Raw genomic sequence first — 17,930 nt, 5'->3', positions numbered from 1 at the left:
ATAATTCCACAGATTCACAACCCTCTGGGAGAAGAAATTCCTTCTCAACTCGGTTTTAAATTGGCTCCCCCATATTTTGAGGCTGTGCCCCCTACTTCTGCAAGTTTAGGCAGTGAAAACATACTCCAAACTAACTTAGAATGGAGTAAGTGTAGATTTTTGTACACTCAGTGATGTATACCCCACCACACGCACAATCAGGGCAGGGGCTATTCACTTCAGAGTGCATCAAGCTCAGATGTGCACAAATCCAAGCTGTTAACCCCAGGGTAAGTCATTGTGGAAATGGGCATACAAATGTTATGTAAAGGAGATACATTTCAGGCCTGTCGAGGGGTAGTATGGGATATGCATCCATCTGGAGAGATTGAGAAGGGGGTTACTTGAGGACAGTGTTGTGCACTATGAGCCCTCTACTTTCTCCCCACCCCTCCCCATCTGCCGCACTAACACTTGGCTAGAAAGTGAAACCTCAGAGTTTCAATTGAGATTTTCAACCTTTTGACAAGGTTAAGTAGGACAAGACACTTGCAGAAACTACAGCAAATGTATTTGGCTTAGGTAAACATTGCACGTTGTTTGCTAATCCTTCTTTAAACCCGTTGACGACTGCGTAACAGTCTCAGATATCATTAAAATCGAGCAAATGTGACCAATTATCAAAGGAAGAAATTACGTTGGTATAAGTATTTGTCTGTGCGGAAGACTTAGAGATGAGTGTTCATATGTGCAAAGATATAGAGCCAGACATTCATGCTATTCCAACAAAATCTCGATGAAGCAAATCTCCGACTCTGTCTCTATCGCAACAGCCAAAATACACCGACGTCAAAAACTATTTCCTGGATCAGATTTTTCTCCAATGACGTAAAGCACTAATGGAAAACCAAATAAGTAGAATAGCAAAGAAATATATTTTCTGCATAAATATATATCAATGAGTTGCTTTGTTACATACTTTTTTGAAATATAGTACTTCCATCTTGAAAACAAAATTACAATAACTATAAGGTTGCTTTATGATTAAGAACTGCAATAAATACATTCTCGACTCTTTTGTATAGCATTAAATAAACGAAAGTTTACATGTTTCTGTTTGCACGACTAATATATCAAGCATATGTATTCGGAAGGCAAGTTGTGGTGTGAGACTGATGAAGTGTAGTTTGGACTATCGGTGTGAAATGCTCGCACTGTCTGTCTCGAAGGTGAGACACTGAGAGTGGAGACTCCATTCAGACACTGCTCCGCTCGAAATAAGACGACACACTTCCCCCTAGTGGAGGATTTGATAACAGCCCGCAAACTCTGGATCTATTCATAACTGTTTGCAAACTAAATTCTTGAAGTATTAAACACATATTTAATTTACTCGAGACACATAATTTCATGGAAATGCTTTTTAAAAATTATTTTCTTAAACCACGCATCACATCCCTATTATAGAAGACTTCAAATATATTTTAGCACATGTTTCTAAAGTTTTGTTAAATGAAGTCTGTGTTTGTGTGCTGAACACGACTGTCTGGGTTAAGGCGAAAATAGGGATCAATTGTGCAGGGGCTGAGCCTAGCTCGTATCTCTCGGTAATATTATTTGAGTATTTTGGCTCATATCCACTGGAATTCGCCTAATTGCTTTCCTCGCTGCGGTCTGACTGCTTTGGAACTGTATCCCTCTTGTTGTGAGGTAACTGAACAAACACAAGCTCGCTTCCTCCCAGGCAGCCGGTGATTGGCAGAGGCTGAATGCGAGGAATGTGAGAGGGTATTTAAAGGAGCCACACTCCGGCTCCACCGTAGTATCGATCTCCGGCACCCACAGCTTCAGGGGGCCGCTTCTACAGTGAGTGGGGGGGGAAAGAGACAAGTACCATTTCGAGTCTTTGGGAAACCAAGTTACCAGATCGGCAGAAGGACTTGCTCCATTTAGGATTTGTCACTGGCACCTTTTACCTTAGGCGGAGCTATTACTGTTACACCGTTCATTTCGTTATCTGGAGACTGAGAGGCTTCTGTACCGGTCAGTGAAAGTGTGCTTTTATCTCTTGATTGTAATAATCATAGCTAGCACGTTAATTTTACTGTTTTCAAATCATTTTATTGTTGGAAATTATATGCAGCTAAAATAAAGTTTTCCCTCTCATCTTTTTTATGTCAGGTTTTAAGCCCTTTTTCTAAAATGAAATTACTACAAGGACTCTTTCTCCTGCTAATGATCGCTCCCTTCTTGACCAAGCACATCCAAGGTGAGTTGTTTGCTTACTGCACACAGTTAGTTCTGTGTTTGGTGGGACGGGCGGGCAGATGTCTCCTCGGAGCTCTGCTGCTGTTGCGATGCGTTGATTTAAGGGTGATTCTGTCGGTAAAATCTGTGTCCCCTCCCTGCTCCTCTACCCCACAGATTCCGGAGTGGATGGGGTGTTCGATCTGTTCGACATCACTGGGCTAACTCGTAAAAATGATGGAGTGCACATGGTCAAGGGACCCGAGCCCAGCAGCCCGGCGTACAGGATCCTGAACCCCGATATCATCGCCCCGGCTTCAGATAACAGCTTCCGGGACCTGGTCGACCACATACAGCAGGAGAAGGGATTCATCTTCCTCGCCACCCTGCGCCAGATGAAGAAGACCCGGGGGACCTTGGTGGCCATCGACACGCCGAAGGGGGGACGAATCTTCGAGATCCTGTCCAACGGGAAAGCAAACACGCTCGATCTGACCATCACCATCGAAGGCAAGCAGAGCATGGTGTCCATCACCGATGCCCATCTCGCCAATGGCCACTGGAAGAACCTCACCCTGTTCGTGCAGGAGGATGTGGCCACTCTCTATGTGGGATGTGAGAAGGTCAACCAGGTGGAGCTGGAGGAAGTCATCCACAAAGTGCTGAAGAATGGCGATTACAAATTGAGACTGGCCAAAGGAGGATTGGGTCTCAGGAGCAACTTCCAGGTATGGGAGAGACAGCGACACACACACGCACACAGATAGACGGAGAGACGAGCAGGCAGACAGAGCAAGACAAAGGCAGAGAAGGAGGTGTGGATAGAGGGGCAGACAGATTGAGACAGAGACGGACAGAGAGACACAGACAGACAGAGAAGGGGCAGAGACAGAGATAGAGGGCAGAGAGAGAGACACAGACAGATAGAGAGGGGGACAGAGACAGGGATAGAGGGCAGAGAGAAACACAGAGACAGAGGGCAGAGACAGGGATAGAGGGCAGAGAGACACAGAGACAGAGAAGGGGGCAGAGACAGGGATAGAGGACAGACAGCGATAGAGGGCAGAGAGAGACAGAGGGAGGGGGCAGAGACAGAGATAGAGGGCAGAGAGAAACACAGAGACAGAGAGGGGGAACAGACAGACAGGGATAGAGGGCAGAGAGAGACAGACAAGGAGGGAGAGATGGCATCTGAATGGGTGTTTGTATGTTAACAAAAAGTGATTGGAAACAGCAGAAAGCTGAATGAAAGTGGCTTTAATGTTGATTGTGGTCCATTGAAATAGTTTGAAAATGTTTATCAGAATCCTTATTTTAAATGAATTAGGAACGGAGAGATAACATTATATAATGATGGAGCAGTAGAGGTGGTGGGATTTCTCATATTTACGCGAGCGTGTTAAAACGGAGTACAGTTGAAAAAGCCGTGTGGTTTATGGCTTGGGCTTTAAAGCGGCTCCAATGGTGTTTCTTCCTTCTCTCTGACACAGGGAGTCCTGCAGAATGTGCGTTTTGTGTTTGGGACCAATATGAAAACCATCCTGTTGAACAAGGGTTGCTACAGCTGTAAGTATTTCATACGGATCTGTCCAGGGCCATCCTCAATGAATGCCGCCAATACAAGCGCCGCCAACATCACTGCAGCACATAGGTGCTATTTAGCCCCACGGTTCAACATGAACTGGCATTCTGCAAACAAAGCTATAGCGGCAAGTCAGTGAGCCGCATCAAAGATTGTCTCAACCATTCAGCTATGGGTTGGCGTTTAATGACTAGTCAGCGATCGCAAGGGGGATTTTATTCATGAAGGGGTAGTCACCTAGCCATGCGTTTTATTTGGGAAACTGCTTTGGGATTGAATCACAACTGATCCAGCAACACCCACTGTCTAAATGCGTGACTGAAGCACAGGTTTAGCTGCCATATTATATGAGTTGGGAGGACTAACGTTTGCATTCCACGCCGGGTTTTCTGTTAGTGTTTTAAAAAAGTATTCCTGTGCGTTGAAGCAAGTATAACTCCCATCAGTTTGCTTACCCACTGTCTTGTTGAAACATTTGGGAATGTGTTGCATTGGATGGTGGCCTCATGAACCGGCTCCTCTTTTCCAGCCACCCGTGGGATTGTCTCTTTACCTGTTGGGGGCTCTGAAAGACCAGCGATCAGGACCAATTTTTACGGTCACAAAACCAAGGATCTCCAGACGGTCTGTGGCATCTCCTGCGAGGAACTGTCCAACATGTTCAGTGAACTCCAAGCTCTCAGGACTATGGTCACTCAGCTGGTTGACAACGTCCAAAAAGTGGTAAGGAAATTAAAACAATTAAGCGTTGTGTAAGCTACCTTTTTAAGTTTGCGTGTGCTATAATCAACTGTCATTGCCTCCTCCTCTAGACTGAAAAAAATGAACTGATTGCAAAAAGGATTGGAATCAAATATATAGGAGGATGTGTTCACAACGGCATGACCTACAAAAACAAGGACCAATGGAAAGTGGACAACTGCACAGACTGCACTTGTCAGGTAAAATGGTGCAACACTTGATCTATTCCGAAGTTTAACTTGCTTTTCTAAATACAACTATAGTAAATATTTTAGGAGATGTAACATTGTAACAGCCACTTGACAAGTTGTATCACTTAAAAACAAATCTTACATTGTTGGGAGGCAGCATTGAGATTGCAATCTGCTGGTCTGGCAGTAGTTAATTGTTGCTCCAAAGTAACAGCTGGAACCATTGCCAATGCTGCAAAAAACTGTTTTTAAAAATCGATAACTTCCGGTATTAGGACTATGTATAGTAGTGAACAGACTATTGTTAGTTTTAATGCTCTGTAATATTTCAGTATCTGTAGGGAAACACTGTCTCAGGCAATATTCTCAGGCCTGTGCCAAATATGAGCTGGATCAAATTTGAAGAAACTGACTGTTTGGAACGACATTAAAAGCTCTTTCCAAAAAAAAGTGAATGCCATAATCTTTGTAATTCTATCTGGGAGTAAATCTGACCACAATGGAAGGGTTCCTGTGTGTTACCGAATAATGCAATAAATCACCAAAATATGTTGCATGGACACATAAAATTGAAATAATCTGACACATGATTTCCAAGCTATCTATTAGTAAGTTCTACACATCCTGACTCTGAACTGTTAAAAAGACTTCCACCGCACTTCCTAAAGTAATGGGTTTTCTGTTTCCTCGCTGTGACATTATTTGCCTCCAGCACTTTCTAGTTGCAGGCCAAAGTGAACATACAGGTTTGGAAAAATAAAAATTATTTAACCAGTTGCTATTATTTTGGTTCTGCCAGAGTGCTCTGCAAATGGCATTGTTGTCAGACACATGTTCACTAATTTATGGTATCCCAAAGGTTGCTTGCTCACCTTTATTTTTTTTCTCCTTTTCAGTCATCAGTCACCTTTTGCCAAAGGATTTCCTGCCCTACTGTATCCTGTGCAGATGCTGTAGTTCCGGATGGGGAATGCTGTGCCCGATGTCCATGTACGTCCTAGTGACACTAATCTAAATTATATGAAACTTATAACTGAAAAGCTGATAGGTATGAGTAGGTAGCTGATAGGGAACAGGGGGACTATAGTGAGAGGCACCTTCAAAGGCAAACTACTGAGTGATTAATGATGTCATGCAGGTGATAGATTGCCAATTTATACATCACTGATTTATACATCCAGTGGAAAGAGCGGCGCTTTGAGGAGATGAACAGTTCTAATAAAGATGTAAGATTTCTATAAACGGTCAGACTAGGCAACACATAACAAGCATTGAAATTCCCATTAAATGAAAGTTATTTTTGTTTCCTTGTTGTGGAATTTATTGGATAGAGTTGGGAACTATTTATGAAATGTTGCCCAGAAGTATTTGTACAGTGGCATCCCTGGAAACCCCCATCAGAAATCAGGTCTAGAACCTGCAGTGGTTTGAAACATCGAAAGCAAAATAACTGGAGTTAAAAATTATTTTTGGAATAATGCCCACATTTTGCGGAACCATACTAAGTCTGGATGATCCCCTATTTATCCAGCCAAGGTGAGAAGGGATCATCCATTGCTTGATGTTTTGATGTGGATTAGTCTTTTGTCACAATCTAAGAACAATGAGGGTTAAAAGTCTTAGTGGTGAGTTAGAAAGGTAGCAGGCTTCACCCAAGGACTGTCTGTTGACAAAGAAACATGTACAGACTTTATCATATGGTTAGTTTACATTTTAAGCATTGTTTGAGGACATTCCATCGCACAAGGTGCAATAAACCTCTTTCATTCCGAGACTGCTGCTCACATGCACTTAATTTCCTACAGCGATTCTAAATGAATCTGAGGCTGGCTGGTCTCCGTGGTCTGAATGGACACATTGTTCTGTCACCTGTGGAATTGGAACTCAGCAGCGAGGCCGCTCCTGTGATCGGATTAATAACGACTGTCATGGGACCTCTGTTCAGACTCGCAGTTGCCATTTAGAAGAATGTGACAAGAGATGTGAGTTTTTTCCCCCCACTCCCTCCCCCTTTGCTTGCATGTGCCAAGGCAATAAGATAATGACATTTAATTATAAATATCAGCACACCTGCCCTTGCAGGTGCATAGTTACCTTTCTTCCATTTCACACAAAAGCATGAACCTCAGCTAACCAAGCGGTGCCAGTTCAGGGAAATTACTGTTTCACAAAGTAAACCGAGTCCACTCCAGTCATGTCTCCACTGTGCAAAATATCAACTGACAATCTCACAGCTAAAGAGCGCTGGAATAAAAATGATTAAAACCAGGGAAATATGATTACATAAAATAGATAGCAAAAGTATTACTATGGTGACACACATCTAAGCTTGCTTAACTTACACCTACTTAAAATGCTGGTTTAATTCTTGAATTTAGTCCACTTGCCATTGAACTGAGTAAAAGCGAGTAGTCTATTTGTCCAACAATGTTCCACAAAACAATAGTTCCTAATATTTTCTTCTTGTTTCAGTCAAGCAAGATGGTGGTTGGAGTTATTGGTCCCCTTGGTCGTCGTGCTCGGTGAGCTGTGGAGCTGGAGTGATCACTCGAATTCGCCTGTGTAACTCACCAATGCCACAAATGGGTGGCAAGGAGTGCGTAGGAAAGAAAAGGGAAACTGAAAAATGTGTACAGGTCCCATGCCCAAGTGAGTATTTGTTTAGGGTGCAGGATCTTGCACATGCATATTTATTTATTAAGCCGTATTCTTAGCAAAAGCTGAAAACAAAATCTTAAAACATGTGGCTGCTGCAAGGTCCTCAAAGCATTTCATTCTATTTTTCAGTTGATGGAAAGTGGGGTGTCTGGTCACCATGGAACTCTTGTACCGTCACCTGTGGGGGAGGAATACAGAAACGTAATCGTCTTTGTGACAGTCCAGCACCTAAGCATGAAGGCAAAAACTGCGTGGGTGAGTCACGGGAGACTCAGCTGTGCAGCAAACTGGATTGCCCAATTGGTAAGCTTACATGCTTTCATAGTGTCTACAGTTTAATAACCGTTATAATGGAGCAGTTTTTTCTTGTTGCAACTATGTGCCTTTAGTGTACAACCTACAACACTTTAATCAGCACAAAGTCAATGGCTCATGCATAAATCACCTATATTACAGATGGATGTCTATCAAATCCATGCTTTGCTCACAGCAAATGTACCAGCTTCCCAGATGGCAGCTGGAAGTGTGGTTCCTGCCCTCGTGGTTACACAGGAGATGGTATTCACTGCGAGGACATTAATGAGGTGAGTATTTACTGATAGACGATTAGTACTGTTTGTGGAATGAACTGTACATTTTTGTACATTGTAGATTCTCGTTCTATATATCAATATTTTTTTAAATCTCTTAAAAAGTGCACAGAGGTGCCTGACACCTGCTTTCAAGTCAATGGCGAGCACAGGTGTGAAAATACAGAGCCAGGTTACAACTGTCTGCCCTGCCCACTACGGTACACTGGCAATCAACCATTTGGCAGAGGCATCGAGGAAGCTACAAAGAATAAGCAGGTGAGGTTTAATTATTAACTGGTCCACACACTTGTTGCCAAAAAAAAGGTTAATTGCAATTGATCAGTGACCCATTTTTTTGAATCCGGCAAGTCGCACAACAATATAAATCTGTCTATAAGGCGAGATGCTGCCTGAAATATTGGATAATAAAGATGTGATTAATAGTTTACTCGAAATTCAAGTGATCAAATTAATGTGTTTTTTTGATATAGGTCTGTGAGCCACGTAACCCCTGCAAAGATGGGACACACGACTGCAATAAGTACGCCAAATGTATTTACCTTGGTATCTTCAGTGACCAGTTGTTCCGCTGTGAATGTAGGCCTGGGTTTGCTGGCAATGGCATCATCTGTGGAGAAGATACAGACCTGGACGGTTGGCCAAATGAAGCCCTTACCTGCGTAGCCAATGCTACTTACCACTGTAAAAAGGTAAGCTCTCATTGCTTCTAAATTAGGAGCTGCCTTACATTTCTTTAACCATCTTAAATCCATTATCTAGTGAGCGTAGTCTTGGATTAATGATAATGTTTTAGTTGAAATATTTGATGGGTTGCTGCCATTTAACATAGGGCCTTTACAATAAAGACAATGTTTTATATCCTTGGGACAAATGGCATATTGATGGCCACTACAAACAAAACATATTGATGTACTGAATGCGCACAAAACAAGTTGAGTAGTAAAATATCATATATGGAATTAACTTGTCAGTTTATGGTGTAGTAAATCTGTATTATGACAGGAAAAAGACCGGGTGTGGTTTGTATAAGAAATTTCTGTCAGACTTTCCATTACTATTAGATATAAAAGTCTGTTCCGCTTGGGTGCGCGAACCAAACATTTCTTGTTAGACAGCTGGCTTTTAAGGTGGAATCAAAGAGAAAATGTCTTAAAGCACGATCCTTGCAGCAGCTTCATTCCGTGACATTAAATTGACAGGCCTTTGAACATTCTTATAATACACGGCTAAAAGACAATCTATCCCTTTTACATTTGTAGGACAACTGCCCATTCCTCCCCAACTCTGGACAAGAAGACCACGATAAAGACGGAACCGGTGATGCCTGTGATAATGATGATGATAATGATGGCATTCCAGATGAGAGAGTAAGTTGCAAGAGAAAGATATTCTACTCCACACCGTTCTGCAAGTGTAGACAATGCTAGCAGAAAGCACATTCCGACCTATGACATTAATTCGGAGAGGGAAAAACCTCTCTGTCGCAGAATGAAGGCGAGATTCATTGGGAGCTCTGTAACCTATACACATAGCATGCAACTGGCAAAACCGTCTGGGCCTTGTTTCGAGTACCTGAGAAACCTACTTGCAGAGTGCAATACCATTCAAAGGGAACCTTCCTCTGACTCTACCCTTTGTGTTTTCATATCCACATGCACATAAGAAGATTCTGTGAGACAGAATGAGCTTCAGCAAGCAAACACCAGCTTCTGAGATTCTGTTCCAGCAATCTAACACCCAAGTGTCCAGAACTGTCCCACTAGGTTTCAGTTGAATAATAGGGGAGTTTGAAAGAACATCTTTCCAAATTAAATACAGTCCACTTCATAAATTTAAGTGAACATTGTCCTTTCTTTCATTTTATTTAAAACTTGTATTTCCATCTAATTGTCTGACAACTTATTCTTCAGGACAACTGCCCATTCCTGTTTAATCCTCGCCAATATGACTATGATCGGGATGAAGTTGGAGATCGCTGTGACAACTGCCCTTACAACCATAACACTGATCAGACAGACACTGACGCAAATGGGGAGGGAGATGCCTGTGCCATAGATATTGATGGCGATGGTAAGAATGCTCTACATGTCAAAGACAGCAAATAATCATATTTTGACACTGGTATAAAGGCTTCGAATCATAGACTCTTACAGCACAGAAGGGGTCCATTTTGCCCATCATGTCTGTGCTGGCTCTTTGAAAGAACTATCGAATTAGTCACACTCTCCTGCCCTTTCCCCATTACCCCAGGATATTTTTCTGTTTCAAGTATTTATCCAATTCCCTTTGAAAGTTATTATTAAATATGCTTCCACCACCCTTTCAAGTAGTGCATTCCAGATCATAACTTGCTGCATAAATTAAATTCTCCTCAGTTCCCTTTTGGTTCTTTTCCAAATTATTTTGCATCGTGTCCTCTGGCTATCACCCTCCTGCCAGCAGAAATTATTTCTCCTTATTTACTTTATCAAAACCATTCATATATTTTGAACATCTATTAAATCTCTCCTTAACTTGCTCTGCTCTAAGGAGAACAATCCCAGCTTTTCTAGTCTCTTCGCCTAATTTATTACTTTTCAATTAGTGTTTCAATGCAAAGTTCAGGATGTTCCTGGATTGAAGTTTTTTTATAATAGCAGAAACTGAGTGAAACCACGTTTATTCAAAAATCCCACATTTTTCTGAATAATAATACAACAAATGTTTTTGCTTTCCAGGCATTCTAAATGAGAAGGACAACTGTCCCTATGTGTACAATGTTGACCAGAGGGATACCGATTTAGATGGGGTTGGTGATCAGTGTGATAACTGCCCACTAGAACACAATCCAGATCAAGTAAGTCTTTCCTATTTTTAAAATAATGTATACCATCAAAAACATCACTGTAATATTAGCTTAAGTGTATCTTTTTTAAAAACCTATCTTTCAAAATTGCACTACAAGTGCTTGCTATTACCTTGGATATCTAAGAAGCACAGACACTATGGTAAATAATGAATATTTGAAATCTGCAGTGTTTATAGTTAATACGTTCTGCCTATAATCAGTGATGATATCTAAGTAACCTGAACTAAAGTTGTTCATGGAATGTACGAAAAAGTGGTTTATCAAGCAATGCATTACCAGTAAATATGTAATTATTAAATTCCTGTCATTTAGCCTCTGTTTTTGTAAAGATAATTGTAATTCGACCTGTTGATGGGTTAACTTCTACTCTCTGTCTGAATTAATAGTGAATAAATATGGTAATACGATTTTGATTAGAATAAATCCCACCCCTGAGAATAAAAGATTAATTTGTAACATACTGTCAGCCTCTGTCTGGAGAGCTTTCAATGATAGCTATGTAATCACCACAAATCTGAGCTTTAAATTATTTAGCTTTTACACACCAATCTATTGCATCTTCCACCAGATCAAAGAAGCTAGTACTTTAATGTTTTGCATTGCAGAGTTCAAGTATTTTTTTTGCAGCACATGTGACTCTTTAATTAAAAAGCTAATTGTTATGATGTGGCATGAGAGATTTAAAAGAAACTCTGTTCATTTTACAGCAGTTAAGGTTGGCGATGGTCACCGAACAGAGTTTAACTGGGCAAAATCATTTTAGGGAGTTTGCAGACTAGACTGGAGTGAGCATCAGACAAATGTTTTCTGTTTAAATGTGCGGTATTCTGATGGCCTACCCTAATAATCCATCATTTACTGCTTCACTCCACTTAATGTAGCCAAAAGAACCAAACTCTACACACCACACTGCAATCAACATTGTTATATAATACCAATTGTAAAATAAGGAGCAGGAATGATTGTCATTTCAATGTCACAACTTCTGCAGCATAATAATGTTGCCAGGAATATGAGCAGTATAAAAGGCAAAATCTAATGGGCTCCAGTCAATTTAATTGTGGCAGTATAGTGGCACCAGCTTGTAGAGTCAGTAGTCAGCCTAACAGACTTTGTGTATCCAGCTGCACAGATGTTGCAGCAAGATCAGAGCAGCACAATGCTGTACCAGTATAGTGTACTGTTCCAAATACACGTGGATTCGGTTTGGGCTTGTAAAAAGGAATGTTTAATATGTAATTCATTGTTATCTTTGGTGATATCTATATTTGATTATTCAGAACACTGATAATCCAGACTGTCTAATATGGGCATGTTATCTAATTTCAGGCTGATTCAGACTCTGATCTTGTGGGAGATAAATGTGACAGCAACCAGGATATCGATGAGGATGGTCACCAGAACAATCTGGATAACTGCCCCTACATCCCCAATTCCAACCAAGCAGATCACGACCAGGATGGGAAAGGCGATGCCTGCGATCACGATGATGATAATGATGGTATTCCCGATGAGAAGGACAACTGTAGATTGAAATCCAACCCCGACCAACTTGATTCTGATGGTAAGAAAATAAGAATTCTATGTTAGTGCCACGATTATTAGGTACTTTAATATAAACTGGAACCAAAGAACAAATAATGACAAACTAATAGAAAAAATATTCAGTTAAGTTTTGAGAAACTTTACTTTAACTGAAGACACTTCTCTTTTAATCAGGTGATGGCCGAGGTGACGCTTGTAAGGATGATTTTGATGGGGACAATATCCTGGATATCTATGATGTTTGCCCTGAAAATTTTGAAATCACCGAGACCGATTTCCGCAAATTCCAGATGGTACCATTGGATCCAAAGGGAACATCCCAAATTGACCCCAACTGGGTGGTCAGACATAAAGGCAAAGAATTGCTCCAGACTGTTAATTGTGATCCTGGCATTGCTGTAGGTGAGTGGGTGTATACGGTACACAAATATAAAAGTGTTAAATCATCAGACTATGGCTGTGATATTCAACTTGCTCCTAAAACATGTGAAAAGTCGGCAGAGCAATGGCTCCACGCACTGAACCGTGCCGGCCTGAGGCCCGAGCCAAATTCAGCTTAAATGCCGTCAGCATGCTGTGGGTGCCAAATGGACGCCCCCTGAGTAGCACTGGAGATCGGAGAGCGTGGACAATCAGCCGGCTCTCTTGCAGAGTCAGTTGCTAGGGGTCCCGCGCGGGGAAGGTGGAGGGGGGAGCGGGGGCCCTCAATAGAATCAGCAGCAGGTCCGAGTTTTGCTTTTGTGGGCTCGCAGTCCCATAAAAATTAAAACTTTCTTGGGTCTTCCTTTAAGTGCTGCGAGTTAGGCCACTCAATACCTGGTGGAGCTTGCACGGTGTGAGCACCACCGATTTGTACCCGAATTGTGCAATCCAGCTCCTACAACTGGCCTTGGTTGCCTCTTTGCATATTTAAGCAGCTTTGTTTGCGTTTCAGGCAACCAGGTTGCTCAGCTATTTAGAGGCCGGCCTGAATGTGGCATCAGGCGGGCCTTGGGCAGCAAAAGGGCAGCCAAGTTCCCCTGCACCCCTATTTTCGTCCCCCCCCCGCGCCCCCATTTTCAACTGCTGACCTCCCATTTCTCAAAATGGGCCGCTGTGAGTTGAATTTCTCCTCTATATATTTTATCTATTTTGCTAAGAATTGCAATAAGCCAGCTTACTTTGGTGACATGGGTTCACAAAAGGCAGTGATGTCACAGCCATCGTTCTCAAGTAGTTCCTTTATAGCTCCAGTCAAATTTTCTACCCATGTCTATTGAGGTCTTCAGCTTATAATGCTTAAAAGCCCAAGTGTAAAATTAGGTATTGCTCTTTATTGGTGCTCAATATTTAATTGATTAGTACAGAAGTCATGTAAAATCTGTTTACAAAAAAAGGATCTTAATATTATTCATAACTTGTACACTTAAGTTATTTAAAAATACCCATGATTTTTTTTTTGTTGATAGGATATGATGAATTCAATGCCGTGGACTTCAGTGGCACATTCTTCATCAATACTGAACGAGATGATGACTATGCTGGATTTGTATTTGGGTACCAGTCCAGCAGTCGCTTCTATGTGGTAATGTGGAAGCAGATCACACAGACTTACTGGCATGAATCACCAACCAAAGCACAGGGATATGCTGGACTCTCTATCAAAGTGGTGAACTCTACAACTGGTCCAGGAGAGCACTTGCGTAATGCACTTTGGCACACTGGGAATACATCAGGACAAGTACGAAAACTTACTGTGCAGATCTTAAGTGTTGTACTGACACAAAATACATGTTTTGCACCACACATGGTACAGACAGATTACATTTGGGTCGCGTATCATTAGATAAAGCTTATAGTAAAGCTACCGTGAAAATCAATTATCCTTCCAAGAGATGTTTTGAAACAGAAGCAGGGAAATGTAACATGATGAAAGGATAAGAATTAGAACAGTCAATATAAAGTATCTATCAATACAGAATAAATTATCTTTACCTGACTAGTGAAACCTTTTGTTAGGAACAGGCATAGGCCATTCAGCCCCTTGAGGCTGTTCCACCATTCAATTAGATCATGATGGATCTGTTAGGAACATATGAATTGCTAGACGAAAAAAGACTACGGTCCATCTAGTTTGCTTTCTACAATTCTGGTAGTCTAATGCTCGTGGAGTTGTTGACTAATTATAGCAATCAATCTACCAATTAGTCTACAACAGACCCAGAAATGACATAAGGTAAACCCCAGTGGGCTTTGGGACCCATAGCTCCAAAGTTATCTTCCTCCTCCCAAGCATGCTAGACTTACCACTCTCTGCTGTTCAACTCTAATACTTGTTATTGATTAAGTGAGCACTAAATAACTTTAAATGTATTGATATTTGCTGTTAGAAATGGCCCAAACAGAGAATGTCAGTTTACCCAGAGAATGCTTTTGGAGATACATTAAACCTCTGTACACAGTACAAGTAAAACTACTGTTACACCAGCTCTTTGTATTTTGCCATTCTAAGGAAACAATTAAGTGTTGAATTTATTGTCTTTGTCTGTTAGGTTCAAACTTTGTGGCATGATCCTCGTAACATTGGTTGGAAGGACAGGGCTGCTTACAGATGGCAGTTAACCCACAGACCCAAACTGGATTCATCAGGTAATAATTTTACAGCCTATGCTTTGTTAGTCTATTACATTACTGAGAATACACCATTTTACTTTAATCATATAAAGGACTTGGGAAGAGATTGACTGTTGAATCACAACAATAAATTGCAGATTGAGTTACTTTGGATGGTGAAGAACTCTACAGTTAAGTTTTCTTACATCAGATAGCTGATTATTTGTTCTTATTACAGAGTTGTAATGTATGAGGGGAGAACGATCATGGCAGACTCTGGGGCCATCTATGACAAAACCTATGCAGGTGGACGATTGGGTCTCTTTGTCTTCTCTCAAGAAATGGTTTATTTCTCTGATCTCAAATATGAATGTAGAGGTAAGGGTTGTACTATTACCATTTGAAAAACAAATTGCCGTTCACTACCAGATTTCATAAAGAGTATTAATCTTTAATGTGCTAATCATGTGTACATGTTCCTTGCTAATTCAGCATGGCAAAAGTTAACCGAGAATAGGTATCTCCTGTAAAAGTTGATATTAATAAATCCCTTTTTTGTGAATGAGAGCACTTTGTTATTTTAGTAAAATTACATGAAAACTAGAGAGCCATGCAGAACTGATGATATTGCACTAGAACTAAAGTCTTCCTGATTTAGACTGTTACTGACTTTGCTGTCTTCTTTTTACAGATTCATAATGTCAGCATTCCTGGATGTGGAAATATTTAAAAGCTGGTGTTGCACCTTTCTATTTTCTTGGAACAAATCCTGGGACCATTGTTTCCTTCTTCCTTGTTTTCCCTTTTAGTCGTGGAATTAAAAGCACACGGCATTGGCTGATAAAACTCACTGGATGTTATCAACATAAAGTACAGCAATAAGTCTGCAAGGAAATTACACCCTATATCACAACTGACTATAGTCACTTGTTTTTGCTTCTGACAAATGCAAATCGCAATCACATAAAAATACCTCTGTTACATCTGGAAAGAGCTTTACTCAGCAAGTCGTTAGTCATTCCAGTCCTACTACATCTCATAGCTGGAGGTCCCATGGAAGGAGATTGCACACTGTTAATGAGACTATCTCTGCTGTGGACTGTTATTAAAAACAAGAAATGAGAGCCATATATGGTGAAAAGATAACTATCTGAGGTTTAAATGAACAACATAAAGAATTTACAAAAGGGTGGGAAGAAGAACTGTAGGATTTTCTTGTATGTGAAAACTATCTGGAAGAAACCATGGAGGAACTGTTACTTGTTTTTTGTACTGGACCTTATTTGTTTTTTTTGTCAATAAATTAATATTACTCACATAAAAGTGCAAATACTAGCAGCATTAGCTAGTTGATTCCATGTAAAATGAACATCTAATTCCCCCTCCCACCCAGCCCCCCCCATCAAGCCAGCACTCTAGATATATGCTGACCAAAGTAAGCCAGAGGCCGTATAATGTATCTTCAGGTCCTGTTGCCAAGAAGAATAGTGGAAGATCACACATAGCCATGGTTCCCATAGGACAGCACTGCTATCAACTGATGCTTTTATTTTAAGTGAAGCTAGTCTGATAGTGGCAAGTAAATTAGAAGAGCAGTCAGAGCACTCTCTTCAGTGCCTATGCTGGCCTCCATGGAAAGGGCATTTGCTTTGAATACTATGGTTAAAAAAGGCACAAGCAGACAGTTGAAAGAGACTGCATCTTCTCTTTAACTAATCTTTGCCAAAGTGGCAAATTGTTCTGCCTGTAGATAAAAAAAAAACAATTTTTAATGTCATAAATTATTTATTTTCTTATCCTGGATGAAATAAGATTGAAGGTCACTTTAAAAAGAAAAGGCGGCAGACTATCCATGAGAATTTATCACTAGTCTTTGTGTGCAGTGTAAGATTGTAAATACAGTGATTATTTATTAACATTGTTCTATATTGATGCTAGCTAGTTTAGGATTTTTTTTGGTTTGTTTGAAAGTTGTGTCCTACCTGTTGTTTGTAAAGGGCAGCCCATGGTGAAGCTGAAAGTGGGGGACTCTTGGAGTCTGTAATCAGTGCGTTTCTTGCCGGCCAGTGGGCCTTAGGATGCAGTTCTCTTCATTCTGCTTAACAAGAGTAGCCCTTTTAGAAGAGCCTAGAAGCTGTTTTTTTTCTTCAACCACTTGTGCACTTGGTACACGTGGATCTATATCTTTTCCAAAAAGTGAAAAAGGTGAAACTTCTCTATGTACAAATATTACCTCATTGTTGTATGATCGATAAGAACCTTTGGATCAAGCAGCAGAAAACCTTGCTCACGTGTCTAAAGTCTCTCGAAGCTACTGTAGTATAAAAAGGCTGTGTACATAGTCAAAAATTTATTTTTGCAGAAGAAAAATGTATTGCCCCAGTAAGGAAACGGCATTGAAAACAACATGTTTTCTCATGCTGCCGGGTGTAGTTTTTTCTCCCCAAACTTCTTGTATGTCATTGCTCTTTTTTAAAATAAAAGTTTGTATAAATTATTGAGTTTCTCAGTTGCAACTTGTAACATTAAGCAGGTAAACAAATCTCATTATTTTGTAGATATGCTATTTAAGTAATTTATCGGGAAATGCTACCTAGAGTTAGTGTTTCTGTCTGTATGAAACCTTTTGCACACTGAATTGAAGATGTTGCTTTTTTACATACTGTTTTTATCATTAGCAGTTGCTTCTTTTTGTACACCTCTCTAACCATTTTACATTTAAAGCTGTTCAAGTCATACAATGCTGTTTGTAACAAACATGAAATGACAATAAAACGTATAGAAACCTATTCCAACCTGGCCGCAGCTTTCATTCCTTCTGTAATAATTGACACGCCATTCAAGGCTGAAGGCACTTCATGAGCTAGCCACTGGCTGAATGCATCCACAGGTCGACATTCCAGTTCCCATTACATCAGAATTTAATGTGATTATCTCAATGCTAGTTCGTAAAT

General features: G+C 40.6%; 1 protein-coding gene across 1 annotated transcript; it reads left to right on the top strand.

Annotated features, from left to right (window-relative positions):
• The first annotated feature begins 1,798 nt into the window (after nt 1-1,798).
• On the top strand, nt 1,799-17,765 carry thbs1b (thrombospondin 1b). The gene is made up of 22 exons (XM_070878979.1): nt 1,799-2,022; nt 2,161-2,248; nt 2,404-2,954; nt 3,717-3,792; nt 4,338-4,531; nt 4,621-4,749; nt 5,637-5,730; nt 6,546-6,722; nt 7,213-7,389; nt 7,528-7,701; nt 7,855-7,982; nt 8,094-8,246; nt 8,462-8,680; nt 9,251-9,358; nt 9,902-10,061; nt 10,709-10,827; nt 12,169-12,403; nt 12,559-12,786; nt 13,833-14,104; nt 14,916-15,037; nt 15,215-15,354; nt 15,668-17,765. Exons 2-22 carry the CDS (start codon nt 2,182-2,184, stop codon nt 15,673-15,675), a joined length of 3,531 nt encoding a protein of 1,176 aa, XP_070735080.1. The 5' UTR covers nt 1,799-2,022; nt 2,161-2,181; the 3' UTR covers nt 15,676-17,765.
• The last annotated feature ends 165 nt before the right edge of the window (nt 17,766-17,930 follow it).

This window comes from Pristiophorus japonicus, chromosome 4, assembly GCF_044704955.1.
Source record: "Pristiophorus japonicus isolate sPriJap1 chromosome 4, sPriJap1.hap1, whole genome shotgun sequence".
NCBI lineage: Eukaryota > Metazoa > Chordata > Chondrichthyes > Pristiophoridae > Pristiophorus > Pristiophorus japonicus.
This window is presented reverse-complemented; position numbering and strand designations above follow the sequence as displayed.